Source organism: Saccostrea cucullata, unplaced genomic scaffold, assembly GCF_032062105.1.
Source record: "Saccostrea cucullata isolate Sc308-1 unplaced genomic scaffold, CSIRO_AGI_Scuc_v1 ctg571, whole genome shotgun sequence".
In the NCBI taxonomy this organism is placed as follows: Eukaryota; Metazoa; Mollusca; class Bivalvia; order Ostreida; family Ostreidae; genus Saccostrea; species Saccostrea cuccullata.
In genome coordinates, this window is record NW_026932178.1 from 25,213 (window position 1) to 46,962 (window position 21,750).

The following is a 21,750-nucleotide window of genomic DNA, read 5'->3' on the forward strand; positions in this document are numbered from 1 at the left end:
ACTAATCATATTGGCATACAGTAATGTTACATACAAGAAAAAAATACAGTGTGTAAACAGATTACAAAAACACATACTAAAGTACATGTACAATTACATGTCAGTGTACAAATCAGTGAAGTCAGCAATATCATGCAATATCATATGCTTACAACTTTAAGTTTATACATAATCATGTCTATGCAAACAGTATAATATGGACAGAGGTGAACTTATTATAACGGATTAAATATTATGTATTGTTGCGCAATTCGAAATATTCAGGTAAAAACACGCATAGTCCTCTATAATTAACTGCATTGTCAGGATTATTTATAAAATATTTTACAACGATTTTCCTTCAACGTGATGTGTAGTGATTTTTTTGCAAATCTGTACATGTATATATAGAACTCGTATATATGAAATGTATTTCACTCTCTGTAACAATTTTACAATACATGTACTGACAAAAACTGGATTCTGAGATGCAGGGCTTTGAATTCTACCTTTTACAATTGCTAAAGGGTGTGCAGAAATTATCAGTTTTGTTTAGGACGTACAGTTTTATTAATTGGAAATTTCAAGAAGTCTTGTATAAATCATAGTTCTTTCTAATTTTAATGTAAATAATAATAATTGCCTTATTTGGAGAAGTCGATGATCTGAAGTTACAAAATGACATTATCAAGTGCAGAAATTCAGTCTTGTAACAGCTGTTAAAGGTGCATGGACACAGATTTGAAGTTAATATATTCTGTATAATATTACGACTTATATATTTTAATAGAATTTCACACAAAAATATATTAAAAATCATTTCATCTAAAAGTTATTAAAATTTCATATTTTTACACCGGTTTCATTTACATATCAATCAAACTCATAAAAAATGTGAAGTTTCAATAACTTTAGGATGAAATGAAATGTTTAATATATTTTTGTGTGAAATGCTTTCCAATAGATAAGTCGTGATATTATACAGAAAATTTCACCTTCAAATCTGTGTCAATGTTATCAGTAATATTTATAACATTACATGATGGAAGTTTAATTTTCTTTTTTAATTTTTCAATCTGGTTCTGCCAATTAACCTTTGAATAATTATTTGTAGGTTGCAAGCAATGAAGTGTGTCCCGTAATTATTCTAAAGGTCTTTCTACATGTAATATTACATCAAACAGCGGATTTTTCACCTAGCTGTTTCTTACGTGTAAAATTTACATCGGGCACGGTGTACAAGAAATACGTACTGGTTTGGAGAATCACGACCAGGCCGGGTGGGTGCAGACTTTGGAACAGCGTGGTTGGTGATACATCAGGTAGCAGTAAGTTGAGTAAGTACTGGCCCCATTAGTTGTGATACTTAGTCGATAAATCAGGCGATACGTTCTCAGAAAAAAAGACAGGTATTTATATCTTTGGTTTGAAGGTAGACGCGTTACCGGTGGTGACCATACATAACACTGTAACAATGAAGTTGTGTCATAGACATTTTGTAAACATTAACATGTGCTTTGCTCACGCATCGGGGGTGATTTTGGCATGCATAAAATATTTGAATGATATTAAAAAGAGCTAACTTGTTTAAGATTGAAATGTCTGATTTCAAAATAAAAGTTTTTTGATCAGGTAAATCTTAGAAACACATTATCAGGATGAGCACACTTAATTCACTTTTAAAGTAGCTTAAAACAGTCGGGCATTGTTACTCTTTTTAGTAATCAAAGGTACTTGGGTCTTGGTTTAATAATATATTTTATGGTGAGACCGTTGAGGTGAAGTTAAATACCATCAAAAACACATTTGAAATGTTGATCAGGTAATTCAAACATTCAAGTATCACAAGATATTTCGACTAGCTGTGATGTCATGTGACGTAAAGAGGTTGATGGAGCTTAGGGAGACAACCGAGCGTCTGTTGAAACTATAGACTTAGTACAATTTTTGAAGAAAGACATTGTAGAGTATTTTCTAGTTGCTTTTAAGATATCTACAACTGAATGCCCAGAAATGATGAAAAACACCTGCCTGATGGTGATGTCCTGTGAATCTGTTTGTAAACAACGCTGGACACTGTGTCCGCCGTCCAGTAGATATATCAGAATGATCAAAAGTAAAATATTATTAAAGAAATGAAATAATGCATTATTTTTCAAACCTCTGTGAAGCTGTAAGAGTTTTTTTTTACCATTCTATTATTGTTATTCAGGGTCCCTTGTTCTTCATGTAATACTATGTAGTTATCAAACTTACTACTGTTCTTTCGTGCAGGAGTTGAGGAAGCTTTAAATCTTGCAATATTTTGGGGGCTTAACATTGTTTACAGTAGTAACAAACTGACAATCTATTGATTTGAATAATTATTATGCCATAGTTACAATGTATTGCCAAGGGTTGAACTCAAGATGGTAAATTGTCAAATGAGAAAAGTTTAGAGTATTTTATTTATATTTTCAAAAGTATTAAAAATTTTCAATAAAAATTGAATGAAAAGAGTCTGCATCATGAAAAATATCTTTAAAATGTATCAACTGAAGACTAGCTCCTCTAAAAGATTTGTCAGTAGGGCTGTCACGGGTACCTGAAATGACTTAGAACCGCAGAACAATTCGAGTCAGATACGGTTCCGTTTTTTAAATTTGGTTTGGTTCCGATTTGTACAATAGAATAGGTTTTACCATAAAAATGGCGTCAAAAACGAGAGATTTGTTAGAACATTGCCATTATAAGATGATTCAAATAATTTGGTAAAATTGTTTTCTAGTCAGAAAGCTACTTTAAACTAGTTATAATGTTGCTATTTCTAAGATTAAATGAAAATATTCTTTTTGTTGTTGAAAATGATACAAATCATGAGCTTTTATTCCATTACGTACTTGAACCGAAAAAGCGACCTGACCTGAAAAATTTTGGAACCGTGACAGCCCTATTTGTTAGGGTCATTCAGCAAATGTTTAGCAAGAAATTTCAACAGGATTTATTTCTTATCTGTTTTTATAAACTCCACAATGATCAATTTTTCATTGTGTGTACAGATTTCATTCCAAAATTTTCTGTTCTTACAAAGTCTAATATTGAGCTTGCCTCGCAAGCCTCGCTTAACAATTCTCGCTGTGCTCACTATAATAAAATATGTATACCTTATCAATATAATGTCAAAAAGTAAAGGTATGCAGGCTGTGTAATACCGTCTGCTCATCTCCCTTGATTACATGGCTGTTCTTTGAAAATATAATGCTGCACCTACTGATTTTTCTGCACTGGACGTCTCAGAACATTGATTACTTATTGTAAAAACGATCACATCTTGCAAATAATTCATGAAACATAATTTTTAAACAATTTTTCAAACTTTTCAATAACGTGCCTGCAAATAAGTGCAAATACTAAAATTCGATTTAAAATAACAAATTCTGGCCATTCTGACACTCCAAAATTCTAAAGGCATTCCGGGAAAGAATAAGGTATGGTTTTACCGGGTAGCTTTATTGTGCCTAAAAAATGTAATGTCATCAAAAAGTATTGAAACTGACTAAAATATAAGTCAAGTATATGACTGTGATAAATCAGGAAAGAATATGGCATAAAGGATTACCATTCTGCAAATATGACGTCATAAATGTGATGCATTTCTTATCTGTAATTTTTAACAGAAAAAGCCTCAAATTAGCCAATTTCAAGGGTAGTTTTCCTTCAGAAAAAAGAGTCCACATCCATTACCCACTATTATTTTGTGATTTGTTGTGAAAAAAAAAATAATAAAAAATCACATATCAAAAATAATCTTTGTGGGCGATGTCTGTGGACAACATTTTTTGAAAGAAAATTCCATTGAAAATTGGTGTCTTCTGCAACTTTTGAAGAAAAAATGGGAAAATGCCCATGTTTATGACGTCACAATTAGCAATTAAAAACGTGTGAGAAAAATAATTTGCATGATTTTTTTGCATGAATTTTCAATGACTCGGAAAGCATTAGTTTTCATCTTTTACACCAGTTTCATTTCTTTTTTTAGAAAATCATCAGGCAAGTATTGTATGGAAACCATGCCTTGTTCTTTAAACATTACTTGAATTCTCCCAGAACCATTTATAACCCTGACAGGTCTTTTCAATACCCTATCACAGTTTATGAAACATTTCTTGAATTTATTGAATTTCAGATAACCATGGCAGGTTTGGTGAAGATGTACAATGACCTCATGGAGAAGGCTGGTAGGTTTTCACATTTTATTCATTTAATAGCAGACACCTTAATAACAAAAGTATCAAATAGTGCAAAGACAGAAAATTTAACAGTGATTTGTACTTGTTTGAAAACTCATGATACATTGAGGCTCTGTGTTTATTTTTTAACTGAACTGATTGAAAAATATCTGTTGTCTGTTGTTGTTGTTGTCTTTGTTGTTGTCGACATTGTTGTAATTTTTTTTTACATTTTCATACCCTAAATGGGCCATATGCAACCAAACAGCAAAAAGTATTCTTGGGTGAATTGGATTGAAGTTTGTTCAAATGAAGTCAGTGTCCCACCATTTTTCAAGAGGAAGATGATTAAGAAAAACATGTAGTGAATATTGGTTGGGATCATTTTAAATTCTTTTTTCTCAAGAACAACTAGGCAACAAGATATTTTTATCATACATTTCAGGGTTTGACATTAAGCTTTTGGAATACTAGACCAGTTTGGCTACTCTGACAAAGTTTTACTAGCCCTGACCCTTTAACCACTAGCCCTGACCAAACTTGACAAAAAATATTAAAAGTAAAAAACAGTGATAAATCTTTTTTCTGCCCAGATGATGAGAATTTTATCCATATTTTAAATAACAACATTTTCCGCATCCCATATCGAAACTAGGTCATAAGCATGTGGCTTGTCATGCAAGTCCTAATTTAATCAACTTGTATACAATATTAATATTGATACACATGTACCATAAAAAAAATGTTCAAAGAATTAAGTATAATAAAAATAGTATTATTATTATAAGTTTTATTGCTATTTACGTGGTTTACTGATGTCGTAAACGTGAATCTTTCGACAAGGACAATCGGAACTACTCAGCCATTTCAATGAAGGATAAAAAGCTTATTGTTTCTTTCTAGGAAAGTGGCCGAGTAGTTACGAATGCCAACAAATAGTGCTTCCGTCATGCTGTCTGTAACATTTGTAGTTTTCTTTCTACAATGCAGTTAGAAACGTATTCATTTTATTTTTTGATCGTCAAGAAATGATTTGTTTAAAAATAAATGATAGGTCCATTTCTTTTTCTTACACGACCAGTCGGTCTAGTACACAGACTTTTTACCCGACCGGACCCTTCATTTAGTAGACTCAGTCGGTCGGACGTGCCTTAATGTCAAACCCTGCATGTACCCTTTTATCCTATGGATATCACTCTTGATATTTCATTTCATATCTCATTGCTGTTATGTCACAATGTTGTTTGCCATTAAGTGGTTGACAGAATTTTTTTTTTTTTTAAAAAAGGATGTTTGATATGGAACACTCCTATTCAGAATGTTTCGAAGCATACTCTTAAATATATTGTTAACTGAGCATTCAGTAAGATCCAAAGATACTGAATCTAACATTCTCTCGACTTTCAGTAGTTTTATAATGCATGTAATAAAACAGACAGAAAGAAAAATGAAATCAGAAGAGGATGTGTAAATGATAATTTTTATATTGGTGAACTCCTACAAATATCTGACATTTAAGAAATTGAGGGATTCAATTGACAAATTTCCTCTACTCTCATTTGTATAGCTGTTTATATTTCCATTTCTAATTTTTTTTCTCTGTGATAACTCTTTGAAAGTTAGGGGAAGTTTATTTCTTGATAAATCTGCCGAATGTAAATTAGGCAGGTCGATACATGTAGGTCAGAAGCTAAGGAGGCCTAATACACCTGCAAATCTCGTGTGCAACTGTGTCTGTGTCTGACGCTAAGGAGGCCAAATATGCATGTAAATCTCATGTGGTTGCATTTGTGTTTGACGTCAGTGAACGAGGACTATTGAATTGGCATGGAAGTCCTCATGTAAATTAAATCTATTAATCTACATTTTTAAATTCTGAATTTACAATTTTATTTCACGATGATATGGAAATATAAGGAATCACTGTCTAGTTAGTAAAGTATGCCAGGGCATCAACGATAGTGGGAAACATGGAAAAGTTTATGCATAACGGGCTTGGCCGTTTATGCAAATTATACCATGTTTCCCATTATCATTGATGCCCTGGCATACTATACTAACTAGACAGTGATTCTTTAAGTAATTCATTGAATGGTTCTTGTCTTGAGAGATTGATGGTATGAGTATAGAGCAGCCTGGAGGTTCCCTGTTACCCGTTGACAGATGCACAGAATCTTCCATGATATGTCTCTGTAATCTGAATCTATCAGCTGTCCCTGATCATTGTGAACTAGGGTCTGTAGATCATCTAGAGCTGTTTGTACTTGCATTGTGCCTACATGTTTGTAGCACAAGATCTCTAGCATTTTGAACAGTATCAAGGGTGGGACATTTAATGTAGACTCTTCATTCTGTAGAGCAGACTGTTTTTCAGGTATCAGTTCACTGATGTAATGGATTCTAGTGTCAAGTATGATATATCCTACAACAACCTGTCTCATCTTTGTAGACCAGGACTGTCCCCCTATAGCCTCAATATACCTCTCTGTATCTACATTATACCAGTGCATCACATATGGCTGTGCTAACTTGACCTTGATCATCTCTATAACAGATAAAGCTTTCACATATCTAAGTGTCTTGTAATAATACATTAAGCTATGTACAACCTGTCAGAAATAAAACCAAACTTGGCTGTCAATTTCAGCATGTAACAGGACATTTTGTCAGCTTTATACCTCAGTTTGTTTGTATGTGTGTAAGTTTCCATGTGTAATATAAAAGCTGTTTGCTGAAGGACATTCGCTGTATGTTTCTTTAGGGTAAGGACTTGGTACTGTGTCAGGAGTGGTGAACCTATTACCTGTTCTATTGTATGTAGATATCTAGTACAGCTTTTTAAGTCCAATATCTGTATTATGTCATCAAGTAATATTTCACCAAATAGATTTCTATCAAATTCATATTCAGAAATCAGAGTTTGTATATCTGCACAGATAGAGAGTCTGGGTTTATAAAGGACATCTATAATATAAGACCTAATGGAGGGAATGTATAGCAGGATTGTTATACCCTTCTCATACAACCCATACAGTCTAATAAATAGTTGATGTTGCGTTTCACCATGAATTTTACTCAGAAACATGTTGTTGACTGGAATGAAAAAGTTAGGACAAACCCCCTCATACACCCATTTGAGAATGAATTTGAAACAGACCCAGAAACACCCCAGGAGATTTTGTGGACACCAGTGGGGTATTTTATTTTGTTGAATCACCCAGAAAACTGCTGTCTTCATGTTATAGGAACACAGTAATTTATCATCTTCACTTAATCCATTGTTAATTATTTCTGTTAAGAACAATTTAAGCAAGCCATATGTTAAGAATTGACAGTGATTCATTGCACATACTGGTTTATATTCTGCTTTAGAGAAAGAAACTACATTCATGATCTTCATGAATTCCTAGCTTATGTCCGACTGCTACAAAGTGACATCCATTTTTAACTACCGTAATTTTCGGGTCATAGGTCGATGGGGTATATAGGTCGAAAGGCTCATTTTCAGCCTTAATTTTTGAAAAATCCAAAGATAGGACGAACTTACTATATAGGACGAGGCTTTGTTTCCCGTTTTCTAAAGATTCTTACGCAGATATCAGAACAGGTAAACCTCTATAATTACCGGGGTAATTCCGTGACATGAACGTATCAAGAAAACAAACAGGTATTTTAATGAGTACAGAATTTAAATAAAGTTTTTAAAAAAATGTAGTTAAAACTTCGTTGAATTGTGTTACTACTTATTTTTCTCCAACTTGCCTGTTCAATGCCTCCGTAGTTTCATACTGTTGTTAAACCAGAGGCATAAATAACACGTAAACACGTTCTTATTTTACAGCTATAATTCGGGAAATACCCGAGAACAAAGAATAATAATTCTGATTTTAGAACAACTTGGACACATTCCTAATATATTTTATTCAGACATTATTTACCGGTAGACGACAATTGCTTCGATGTCCGCCATTTTCAGTTTTGTTCTTCAGGGATTTGCTAAAACCCGCAAACGACCTTTGAATGTATATATAAAGCAACAGTAAAGATTTGAAATAATATTACCACGCTATAAGTTTAATTATATATTTAATTGAGAGTACCGGTACATTCACAATTTGACAGTCATTATGAATTTCATGGCTTTGTTTGTTCAATGATGTGTAACACTAATACCCTATAACGGCACGTGGATTTGCTAATCATGCCCTGAGGGTATCAAACCAACACAGGTGTTAAAACCTTTGCGTGTACACACAGTGTAAATCCTTTTATCTGTGAGACAATTAAAATTCTGTTAGAAGCCAATCTTTGTAAAGCGCTAATTCGTTTGACCGGTATTATAATTAAATGAAATAAAAAAATGTATAGTAATGACTATCGGTTCATTTGGTAATTAAATTTAGGAATTGACTGGCAAAATATATTTCTCTCATTTTACACATAAATAAATATAAGACTGTCACAATAAAAAAAAATAATACTATTTCAATTTATCCATCTACTAATAAATGGTAAAACACTACAGTTGTGATCTTGAAAAATTTTTCCGTATTTTAAATTTTGATACGGTTGCGGTTTTACTTTTAGTAAAAGGTAGCGACTTCCTAACTTCACAAGATGGCTACCGCATGAAGGCAATGGATAACACGTTGAGAATTATTTACTTGATGAAGCACAGTTTTTTCCTTTGTCATCAACGGATATGTAATGGAATTTATTTTGTAAGAAAGCTATAGAATAAATATTTTATTGTTTACCTGGGCATTAATTTTTCTGCGTAAAATAATGAAAAAAGTTATGAAAGTGGCACAGATTTGCTTTGAAATTGACGTAAATTTTATTGATTTTGGGGCATTTTTCGTAAACTTGAGCCTTAGAAAGGTCGAATTCGTATATTGGTCGACCTCAGCGGTTCTGAGAAAAAAAGTATCGACCTATAATCCGAAAATAACGGTACTTCGTCAACAACATGAGGCTGGAGCCATGCCTGACATCTGTCTATCCATGAGGAGGCAGATGGAGGCCAAAAGTCACTGACAAAACAGAGAGCATTATCAAATTCTTGTGTTCCAATTGTTCCATTGGCACAGGGTCCATGTTGAGTGGAAGTTGATGGGGATACAAAACATGTGAACTGTCTGTATATAGAACTAGATATATAATATCTGTTATTCATTCTAACACAGGCTTCCTGGACTTGTCTGCCCATGCTTGGTGACAGTAAATGTAACAAAGTGAATCCTGGTGGACTATCAGAACAGTCACAGAGGATCAGTGTCTGTCTGTGTGTGTTGTAATACTGAGACTGAGATAATTCCCAGATCACATGGTGATTATTTGGCCAAATCATAATGTCTACATCTGATCCTTTCAGTCTGAATCCTTCTCTTTGACTCCCACTCACCATCATACTGAGCTGATGACTTTCTTTCACTTTATTGTCCACTATATCCCTGATGTCCATGACATCTCTCCTCATGGCCACAAGTTGTGATGTCCCTACTTTTTGACTCAGTCCCACAAACACTGCATGACTCTGATATGTGTTCTATGGCTGTCCTTCTGGTGTTGAATAAAGTGGAATTTTAATCTTGTATGATGATTGTTTTACTTTTGTAAATCAACATAATTATCTTCATTGATTGGTTTATTTACTTATGTTTTATTATTTTTTTTTTTTGTTTTCTAGAAATTGTATTATTTTTATTTTAATTTTATTCATAGAAGAATAATTTTATTAATCAATTCATTCATTTTTCAAAAATAAAAAAGAAAGAAATGTGTCTTATATTTAATGATTAATTTTTTTGGTACCAGATGGTTTAATACTATGATGTAAAAAGTTGAAATTAATTTTTCTGTCAACAAAATGCACTGATTCAGATTATCTAAACATTATTATAATTATGCATTCCTGTCATTAAAACTTACATTTGTGAGTTTCTAATGAAGCCCATTTTGATATAAAAAGTTTCAGGTTTTATAAATAGTATGGAAAAATTCCAAGATATCCACTTTCCTTTTATAGTACTGATATTACTTGTACCATTTAAGATATTGTACAATAATTTTATTCAAACAATAAACCACCTTTAATCAGTATATCAAAAATATATGAATGAAAAATGAGCAATTTTGTATCTCTTCTACAACTAGTTGTTATTATTGAGTTAAGCCTTTCCAAGTTAATTTTATAATTTATGAACATTAATTTGCGTGATTTGTTCAATGATAATATTTACCAGTATTCAAATTATTTTTTGTTGTAAACTTAATTGAATTTTTTTGCCATATTTAAATCTTATGAAAAATAAATATCAAGATGAAAGTGATTTACCAAAAAGTTACATTTAAAGTGTAAAAAAGTCAACTTAATTATACCATAGCTCAGTAAGATGCTTCATGACCTCCCCCTCCCCGCTTATTTTTTTGCAATTTTGAGTTGTGTCACATGAGTTATTATCTAAAATTTACTTCTAAAAAAATCCTTTATATAGTAAATTTCATGAGTCACATACCTTAAGACATAAGTTTTGATATAGAATACTTCTTAGCTCGATCAGCTTGACAAAATTGAGATGAGCTTATGTTATACCTGTAGCATTAGTCATGATTAGTAACAGCGTTAGCATCGGTGTCCTGGTGTCTTTAAGGAGCAGGGTCTATTCCCAAGTCACTATAAGTCCTACCTAGGGATAGAAACAACCAGACTTGCTTTGGATCTGACCTATATTTTCCAGATGAGTGACCAGAGGTCTGCTCAACAGAGCGAGTGCATGCAAACTTTTCTATGGAAGGTATAAGTAATTTTGGGAAGCGCTGGCGAATGTTTGTTATGTTGAACAGGATCATGGTTGAAGTTTTTTGAGCAGTTCCATTCCCAATCAACAAAAATTTTTCTTTGACTGTGCATGGACATTGACTCTTATTAGGACTAAATAAGACTCCACAGTATTTATATTTAAATAAACAGAATGTATTATTTTCTACCATTATTTTTGTTCTCCTTCAGATCCGCGAGTGGACGGCTGGTTTATGATGTCCACTCCCTGGCCCAGCCTCATCATCTGTGTGGCCTACTTTGTGTTTGTTAAGATGGGACCCACCATTATGGCCAACAGAGAACCGTTTGAGATGAAGAAGATTCTGATTGTCTACAACTTCTGTATGGTTCTCTTATCAACCTACTGCTTTGTGGAGGTGAGTTTATAAAATCAGTTCTGGATATACCTGTACATTAAATTCATAATAAATCTATTTTACCATTTTCAAGATCATTTACCATATCATATTGTAAAGAATTATTAAACTTAGAAAATATATATTAGGCTCTGTTTTTGTTTCTGATGCTTACAAATTTCAATGAGAAGTTTCTTTTTCTCAGTTTCTGCTGGCTGGGTGGCTAAATGGGTACAGTCTGAGATGTCAACCTGTAGATTACTCAGAGAAAGGATTAAGGGTCTGTATCATACAAAGATTTTAATGCTAGGGTCTGTATCATACAAAGGTTTTAATGTTAGGGTCTGTATCGTACAAAGGTTTTAATGCTAGGGTCTGTATCATACAAAGGTTTTAATGCTAGGGTCTGTATCATACAAAGGTTTTAATGCTAGAGTCTGTATGATACAAAGGTTTTAATGTTAGGGTCTCTATCATACAAATGTTTTAATGCTAGGGTCTGTATCATACAACTGTTTTAATGCTAGGGTCTGTATCACACAAAAGTTCTAATGCTAGAGTCTGTATTATACAAAGGTTTTAATGCTAGAGTCTGTATCATATAGCTAGATTCTGTATCATACAAAGGTTTTAATGCTAGGGTCTGTATCATACAAAGGTTTTAATGTGAGGGTCTGTATCACACAAAGGTTTTAATGCTAGGGACTGTATCATACAAAGGTTTAAATGCTAGGGTCTGTATCACACAAAGGTTTCAATGTGAGGTCTGTATCATACAGAGGTATTAATGATAGTGTTTGTATCATACAAAGATTTTAATGCTAAGGTCTGTATTATACAAAGACTTTAATGCTAGAGTCTGCATCACACAAAGGTTTTAATGCTAGGGTCTGTTTCACAAAAAGGTTTTAATGCTAGGGTCTGTATCACACAAAGGTTTTAATGCTAGGGTCTGTATCATACAAAGTTTTTAATGTTAGGGTCTGTATCATACAAAGACTTTAATGATAGGTGTATCATACAAAGGTTTTAATGATGGGGTCTGTATCATACAGAGGTTTTAATGCTAGGGTCTGTATCATACAAAGGTTTTAATGTTAGGGTCTGTATCATACAGAGGTTTTAATACTAGGGTCTGTATCATACAAAGGTTTTAATGCTAGGGTCTGTATGATACAAAGACTTTAATGCTAGGGTCTGTATCGCACAAAGATTTTAATGCTAGGGTCTGTATCACACAAAGGTTTTAATGTTGGGGTATGTTTCATACAAAGGTTTTAATGCTGGGGTATGTATCATACAAAGGTTTTAATGTTAGGGTCTGTATCATACAAAGGTTTTAATGCTAGGGTCTGTATCATACAAAGACTTTAATGCTAGGTGTATCATACAAAGGTTTTAATGCTAGGGTCTGTATCATACAAAGGTTTTAATGCTAGGGTCTGTATCATACAAAGCTTTTAATGCTAGGGTCTGTATCATACAAATGTTTTAATGCTAGGGTCTGTATCATACAACAGTTTTAATGCTAGGGTCTGTATCACACAAAAGTTTTAATGCTAGAGTCTGTATTATACAAAGGTTTTAATGCTAGAGTCTGTATCATACAGCTAGATTCTGTATCATACAAAGGTTTTTATGGTAGGGTCTGTATCATACAAAGGTTTTAATGTGAGGGTCTGTATCACACAAAGGTTTTAATGCTAGGGACTGTATTATACAAAGGTTTAAATGCTAGGGTCTGTATCACACAAAGGGTTCAATGTGAGGTCTGTATCATACAGAGGTATTAATGATAGTGTTTGTATCATACAAAGGTTTTAATGCTAAGGTCTGTATTATACAAAGACTTTAATGCTAGAGTCTGCATCACACAAAGGTTTTAATGCTAGGGTCTGTTTCACAAAAAGGTTTTAATGCTAGGGTCTGTATCATACAAAGACTTTAATGCTAGGTGTATCATACAAAGGTTTTAATGTTAGGGTCTGTATCATACAGAGGTTTTAATTCTAGGGTCTGTATGATACAAAGACTTTAATGCTAGGGTCTGTGTCATGCAAAGGTTTTAATGCTAGGGTCTGTATGATACATGTACAAAGGTTTTAATGCTAGGATCTGTGTCATACAAAGGTTTTAATGCTAGGGTGTGTATGATACAAAGGTTTTTATGCAAGGGTCTGTGTCATGCAAAGGTTTTAATGCTAGGGTCTGCATCATACAGAGGTTTTAATGCTGGGGTCTGTATCACACAAAGGTTTTATTGCTAGGGTCTGTATTATAAATCATTTTCATTATGCTGTCCCTGGTCCATCATGGCATTAATGTTTTTAAGTCTTGTCCTTGGCCTTATAAATTAGTATTCTTTTGAATAACAATAACTAATACCAGCTATAACTCATGTTATAACGGAGGTTTTATTTATTTTCAGATGCTGAAAGTCTGCTGGATGTTTTATTTTTCTAAATTTATTGAACTTTTTGACACGGTAAGTTTTCTTCAATCTTCAACTTGTAATTCTAGAAGATTTGTTATCATACAAGATTACCATTTCAACAATAGAATGAAAAAAAAAAACAATTCAGCCTCTGAATGTAAAACTGAAGTCAATATTTTCAGGTTTTCTTTGTGATGAGGAAGAAGTTTAACCAGGCCTCATTTTTACATGTTTTTCACCATGGAATTATGCCCTTCTCCTGGTGGTTTGGAGTCAAATTTGTAGGAGGTAATTCGGTAGATTTTTCATTCTCTCTAATTGTTGTGCATAAAAATCTTAATTTTGAATTTGCCCAGGTCACAGGAAATTGTCCTCGACCTCAAGCATTTGTTATTGACCTCAGCTTTTGTCCTTGAAGTAATTTAAAATTGAATTTTTGTACCTTTCCCTGACCCTGTGTATTTTGACTTTTAGGTGGGTTTGGCACCTTCCACTCGATGCTGAAATCCTTTATACACCTGGTAATGTACACTTACTATGGTATGGCAGCCTTGGGTCCTCAGTACCAGAAATACCTCTGGTGGAAAAAGTATATGACATCTATGCAGATAGTAAGTGGGTCACAATCAATTTTATGTCAAGTGATAAGTGCATAAGGCTATCTAAATTTAATTCCCTGGTTCTCAGGCCAATTTTCTCCAAAACAGATGCGGGAGGGTGGCATTTTATTTTTCATTTTATTGGCAATAAAGTAGATGAGGAAGGTATTTTTTTAAATTTTAATTTCCGAATTTTCTTCAACATAAAGATAATTTTTTAATCACAGATATTCTTTCCATTTCTGGTCAAAATTTCTGCTTTATCCATTACTTAACAGCGTGTAAACATTGTAGGTAATGTCCTGGAATGTATTTTCAAACGAAGTAGCCAAAATCTCATTGTAAATGGCTACCGGAAGTGATATTTGAATACTAAACTACGAAACAAATGAGGTCGGAATTTTTTTTTCCCGGATTGGTCTCCGCAAGACCAACTTTTTATTTTATCAAAAATACGATAAAATCGGCAATGCGGCTACCTCAAAACGGATGCGCGCGGGCCTGAGAACCAAGATTTCAATTTTATATGGCCTAATTTATCTTCTTTCTTTTGGTTTCCCAAGAGTAACATTTACATATCAGTTAATGTAACAATTCCATTGTTTTTATATTAGTATGAGGGTATGTTTTTTGTGTCTTCTCTTAAACCTAGGAAAGGAAATGTGACTTTATAACCATTTAAGTAAATTAATTTGTGAAGGGTGTTAATTCGTGAATGAGGGAATCCCACAAATTCCATGAAAATTGAGCGACCATAATAATTAATGATTCCACAAAAGTTAGTTTCATCTAATCGTAGTTGCAGAACTGTTTATTAGTCTTTGACCCTAAAGCTACAGATCCTTTAATGCAAAAAAAAGTAAAAATACAATGTAAGACTTTTTTCGCACTGTTTTGGGAGAATTTCTCCACTTCCCATCATTGGTAAATCACATTTTAAGGAAATTTGTATATTTTACTCACCTCATGACCCTATTAGGTGGTCTTTACAAGTGATAAACTCGCTTGATTTAGAATGGAGAATTCAAATCAAGCTACTTTATTGCCTAAAGAGGAGACTATGTATAAAGAATTTTAAACAGATGGATAGAATATACAAATTCATTTAAAAATGTGTCTGGAATAAGGAAGAGAAAGAAAGATGATTTACCAACGCTGGAAAGGGAAGAAATGCTCCCAAACTGTGGGCAAGAAATTTTGTGCCAAAAAATGCACTTTTTTGCATTACAGCATCTGTAGCCTTATGGTCAAAGACTAATTTTAAAACCACAACAGTCCTGCAGCTATTCCAATTCATAATTTTGTTAACTGATAAATAAATGCTATAAAGTTGACTTAAGTCATACACAAATTTACATGTTAACACATTAATAAGGAATCTTTTTTTATCTAACAGACCCAGTTTATCCTGGTAACGATCCATTCTATACAGCTGTTGTTTATTGACTGTAACTACCCCACACTGTTTGTTTACTGGATTCTAGCCTACGCTGTTATATTCCTCATCATGTTCGCAGACTTCTACAGAAACGCCTATAAAAAACCAAAGACCAACGGAGCTGTTACCAATGGAGTCAAAGCCAAATCTAATTAACACATGCTTTAATTAGAAATATTTCAATTATAGCTCTTACCTTATCCATTCGTTTATTTATAATATTTTTTTGTTAGCTATGACTTGTAAGTTAATTTTACATTTCTCCAATTTTAGACACCACCTCATGCATAAATTGTTAACTATGTTCATAGTTCCAGCAGTATGTACCCCATAATCTGCATGAATGTTAAAAATGATAATTAGAAATAGAAACAGTTTTAAGTTCATTCTTTGTCAAAGGTTTTTTTTTATAATCTTTGATTCGACAAATCAGCTTTTATAATATGTCTTTAACGTGTAGATACATTTATTATATGATGTTGATGTTAAGGTTTTAGAAATCCCCTTCTGTAGGCATAACTTTACCAAATGAATTCAAATTTATTCTAATTATGCCTTAAAAATATGATGTTGTGCTTGATATATGTGAAAAAGCAGGGATCATTTATCAGAAAGATATCTGTGGTTACAAAACTAGGATTGATTATGATACAAGTGATTGACACATGTGACACAACAGAGCAACCATGAAATCCTCAGCTGTGACCAATTTATGTTTAGTATTCTCCTTATTTAGATCATTATTAATTACAAAATGGACCAATCAGAAATATCAGATTTATGTAAGTTGTCGATTGGCTGTGAGAGGTTTTACTGGGATTATTTAAGAACCAATCAGAACTGTTTGATATCCTATTGTTGATTGGTAGTTGGAGTATCATTACCAAATATGACCAATCAGAATTGTTAAATATCCTCTTTTTGATTGGTAGTGAGATGTGTTATTTGGAATATGTAACCAATCAGGTCTGTTATTTATCATTTTGTTGATTGGCCATATAAGTTTTACTGGGATTATCTAAGAACCAATCACAACTGTTAGATTTCTTGATTTCTTTGTTTTGGTTCTCACTGGGCTCTGACCTCTATGATTATTTGTTATTGATTGAGTGTTCAAGATTGTAATCAGGGTATCATAGAAGCTTTACCCTGTCTTTGTTTTTTTACCTCTAGAAATTTCAGGGATTCACTATTAAGTTTCTTCTGATGTATTCTTCTGATTCTTAATTAGAACTAGCTTATAATCAGCTTTAAATGATTTTCTTAATCTTGGAATCTGGATAATTCCTATATTTGTTTGTACATGTTAATGTTTCATTATGTATAGTCATAATACTTAAACAGTTGACGGGTTGTAAATCTGTGTTGATTATATGTCCCGGTCCTTATTGTATGGAAAACAATTGTAACAATCCTAAGTTAAATCTGAGGTTGACCAGTCTGATTATATGTGCATAGTTGATTCAACTGTAATATTTTAAAGCTTCTTAAGATTTTACAATATATTGACAGACATGTGATATAATCTCATTATATTTATCTGAGTCATGTACAGCTCTGAACAAAGAAAAATATATTTTAAACTCTGCATAATACTTTGAAGGATTATCCAAAGACGGAAAAAGAATTCTTATATTGATAATGTGTATTGAAGTCAATAATAGATATGAAACATGTGAAAAAGAATCTGAATGTTAGATATGTCGACTTATCAGATGATTTTTTATTGATTATAAAAGATTGTCTAAATGCTGTGCCATTTTTAAACCCCAAGCATGCATGCATCATATGGAAGAATTTATGTGTGATGTTTAGTTTTTACCATCATGTTAAATGAAGAGAATTAAATTTTGATATTGCTGTAGATTTTGTACTTCATTTTGCTATATGAAAAAATATTACATTTTATTTAATAATGATATTGCTTTGGTTGTTTATTCATATAAAGAATCACAGAAACAATTGAGAGGAATGGATTCTGTAGACAGTGTATTGTTTGTGAGTATTTAATATTGTGAAAGATCTCGTAGACTTTCATTAAATATGAAAATAATGAACAGTAATCAAGGTCAAATCTCATTCAAACAATAAAATTGTGAGCAGATATAACACGTCTCTATAAACATCAGAGATTATTTGTAATGGAAGGATATGGAGATTATGAACAGTATTCAATATTAAAGTCCATAAAACAATGCAAAACAGGAACAAAGCAAACACAGACCTCCAAAACTTCAGCGATGGGATCAGGTGCCATGGAGGAGTTGGCATCCCACAGTGTGCTCCTTGTCATGATCGGGAAATAACGGGAAAATCCGTTGTCAATTCAGTGTTTAAATAATGGATTAACAATTGGTATGAAAAATGTCAGTCAGCATTTGACTCCATGATAAATTGCATTTGCTGACAAGGTCATTGTATCGACCATAGAACTTACGAAATGATGACTCTGAACGAAACAATAAATGAATCTTGTGTGGGCTGAAGCTTTTTAAGCACAGGGTTAAAATGACAATGATGTTAGTGATACTGAATCTAGCTACATCTTGTGTTATTTATTGAGGTATATTGATTGAAATGTATAAGTTTGTGACTGCCCCAAAAAATAGTTGAAATTTTTATTATATACTCTACAGAAAATATGATTACATATTCTTTCTCGTCTTGAAAAGACAAAAAAAATGATATATAGAACATCAATATAGGATAACAAACAAAAAAATTGACCCCTGAAACCTTTTTAATTTTAAGGAACTTCTTGTGACCTTAATTTCCACATTGAAATAATTCCTTTTTAGGGATGAAATTTTTATTTGTGGAGCTATCTTAATGTGCCTTATATCATTTTCTTTGTCTCAATGTGACGAGAAAGAATATGTAATAACTTTTATCATAAGACATCTTTTAAGATTTTTATGCCCTTAAAACTCTGAATTTGGACTTAGATTTTTTTTTCACACTCTAAAAAATGCTCATAGGGTCTAAACCTCCCTTTAAATAAAGATTTTATATTATCTTTTGTATAAACAATTTCTGCTTTTTAAGATGAACATAATATGTAAAGTATATCTATATAGTTGGAAAATTATAGAAATCAGCCCCAAAAAGCATTTTCAATAGCGCACTGAAAATTTTCTAAGTCCAAATTAAAGGTGTTTAGGGGCTGAAATTTTTATTATATACTCTACAGAAAATATGATTACATATTCTTTCTCGTCTTGAAAAGAAAAAAAATGATATATAGAACATCAACATAGGATAACAAACAAAAAAAATTGACCCCTTGAAACTTTTTAATTTTAAGGAACTTCTTGTGACCTTAATTTCCACATTGAGATAATTCCTTTTTAGGGATGAAATTTTTATTTGTGGAGCTATCTTAATGTGCCTTATATCATTTTCTTTGTCTCAATGTGACGAGAAAGAATATGTAATAACTTTTATCATAAGACAACTTTTGAGATTTTTATGCCCCTAAAACTCTGAATTTGGACTCAGAATTTTTTTTCACACTCTAAAAAATGCTCATAGGGTCTAAACCTCCCTTTAAATAAAGATTTTATATTATCTTTTGTATAAACAATTACTGCTTTTTAAGATGAACATAATATGTAAAGTATATCTATATAGTTGGAGAATTATAGAAATCAGCCCCAAAAAGCATTTTCAATAGCGCACTGAAAATTTTCTAAGTCCAAATTAAAGGAGTTTAGGGGCTGAAATTTTTATTATATACTCTACAGAAAATATGATTACATATTCTTTCTCGTCTTGAAAAGACGAAAAAAATGATATATAGAACATCAATATAGGATAACAAACAAAAAAAATGACCCCTAAAACCTTTTTAATTTTAAGGAACTTCTTGTGACCTTAATTTTCACATTGAAATAATTCCTTTTTAGGGATGAAATTTTTATTTGTGGAGCTATCTTAATGTGCCTTATATCATTTTCTTTGTCTCAATGTGACGAGAAAGAATATGTAATAACTTTTATCATAAGACATCTTTTGAGATTTTTATGCCCCTAAAACTCTGAATTTGGACTCAGAATTTTTTTTCACACTCTAAAAAATGCTCATAGGGTCTAAACCTCCCTTTAAATAAAGATTTTATATTATCTTTTGTATAAACAATTACTGCTTTTTAAGATGAACATAATATGTAAAGTATATCTATATAGTTGGAAAATTATAGAAATCAGCCCCAAAAAGCATTTTCAATAGCGCATCAATGTGACGAGAAAGAATATGTAATAACTTTTATCATAAGACATCTTTTAAGATTTTTATGCCCTCAAAACTTTTAAATTTGGACTTAGAATTTTTTCGCACAAAATTGAAAGAGTTTAGGGGATGAAATTTTTATTATCTATCCTACAAAAAACCTGATTACATATTCTTTCTCGTCTTGAAAAGACGAAAAAAATTATATATACAACTTTTAGATAGGGTCTGAAATAAAAAGCCGTGACCATTTTATGTTTAGTACTCTCCTTATTTATGTCATTATTAAAAAACTATGGAATGGACCAATCGGAAATATCAGATTTATGTAAGTTGATTGGCCGTTAGAGGTTCAACTGGGAATATCTAAGAACCAATCAAAACTGTTTGATGTCCTATTGTTGATTGGTAGTTAGAGTATTATTTAAGAAATAAACAACGTTATTCAGTGAACATGGCGTTATGAATAGCAATTGCTCTGCTGGCATATTCCATGATGCGCGCTAGCGCATCATGGAAAATATGCCAGCAGAGCAGTTGCTATTCATAATGCCATGTTCACTGAATAATCGTTGTTTATTACTTATATTTGCATTCTTTGATTTTTTTAAAGAATATCAGAGGAAATCCTGACTTACATGAGGACGCGGCTTCTTGTCTTCAGTAATGAAAAACATACGGCTTTAAAATCAGTACACCTGATCAATGATCCTTTACTCTAATAAATCACAAACAATTTATAAAGCATTCCCCTCTCAAACAGTTATCTGGATACAAGCAGCGCCATCATCACATTCTCTTTTAAATTTTTGTTTTGATGCAGTTGTGACGTCATCGATCAACGTTATTGAAACCCTCTGACAAAAATCAATAATTTAACACTGATGAAAAATGAAGATGCTTTTATAATGATTATTATTCCAGAATGCTTTTCTATGATTTTTTTTTTTAGCTTTTCATATTTATTTTTAATAGCTGAAATCATTCTTGAAGTAAAAAATGTCCTCTTTCTGAGTGTTATTACCCAAGTGTGAAGAGTTATCTTTCTTTGTACAAATATATATGATATGAAAAAATAAAAATATGGCAGTTATCTACAATTTTAAAAAGTTTTATTATACAATTAAATACAATGACCAAAATTGAATTTTTAAAGGTATAAATCAGCAATTTTAAATATTCTGAATTTTTTTTTTCTAAAGAATATTATTAAAAACTTATTTTTATTCCTTTTATGAAACATTTCATATATATACTTCTCAGCACGTTTTTTACTTGTAGTAGAATTTGTTCTACACGAAAGTGATAAAGCAATTGCACTCATATCAAAAGCAATTGCGTCTATAGTCCTATAAACGCAGTTGATGACTACATGTTCATAGTGGGAGAGAGCAGTGGATATGCAAATATTGGGAAGTATGACCAATCAGAATTGTTAAATATCCTCTTTTTGATAGGTAGTGAGATGTTTTATTGTAAATATCTAACCAATCAGAACTGTTATATATCTTTTTGTTGATTGGCATGTCTAGATTTTACTAGGATTATCTAAGAGCCAATCACAACTGTTAGATTTCTTTTAGTTGACTGGTCATATAATTTTACTGGGATTATTTAAGAGCCAATCAGAACTGTTAGATAACTTGATTTCTTTGTTTGGTTCTCAGTGGGCTCTGACCTCTATGA

At 32.2% G+C, this 21,750-nt stretch overlaps 1 protein-coding gene across 2 annotated transcripts in view; it reads left to right on the forward strand.

The window, feature by feature from the left end:
- The first annotated feature begins 1,159 nt into the window (after positions 1 to 1,159).
- LOC134234595 (elongation of very long chain fatty acids protein 7-like) overlaps positions 1,160 to 21,750 on the forward strand; it is a 216,358-nt gene continuing 195,767 nt past the window's right edge. The window contains exons 1-8 of one of the 2 annotated variants that reach the window (XR_009985207.1): positions 1,160 to 1,316; positions 4,145 to 4,196; positions 11,200 to 11,387; positions 11,572 to 11,646; positions 13,795 to 13,851; positions 13,983 to 14,088; positions 14,275 to 14,411; positions 15,796 to 16,988. Coding sequence is in view for 1 of the 2 variants with exons in the window: in XM_062716670.1 (XP_062572654.1) it covers positions 4,151 to 4,196; positions 11,200 to 11,387; positions 11,572 to 11,646; positions 13,795 to 13,851; positions 13,983 to 14,088; positions 14,275 to 14,411; positions 15,796 to 15,993 (807 nt within the window). In the remaining variant the exon portion in view is untranslated. Of the gene's footprint in view, positions 1,317 to 4,144; positions 4,197 to 11,199; positions 11,388 to 11,571; positions 11,647 to 13,794; positions 13,852 to 13,982; positions 14,089 to 14,274; positions 14,412 to 15,795; positions 17,755 to 21,750 lie in introns of those variants that run through there. The other variant, XM_062716670.1, reaches the window with a different exon arrangement.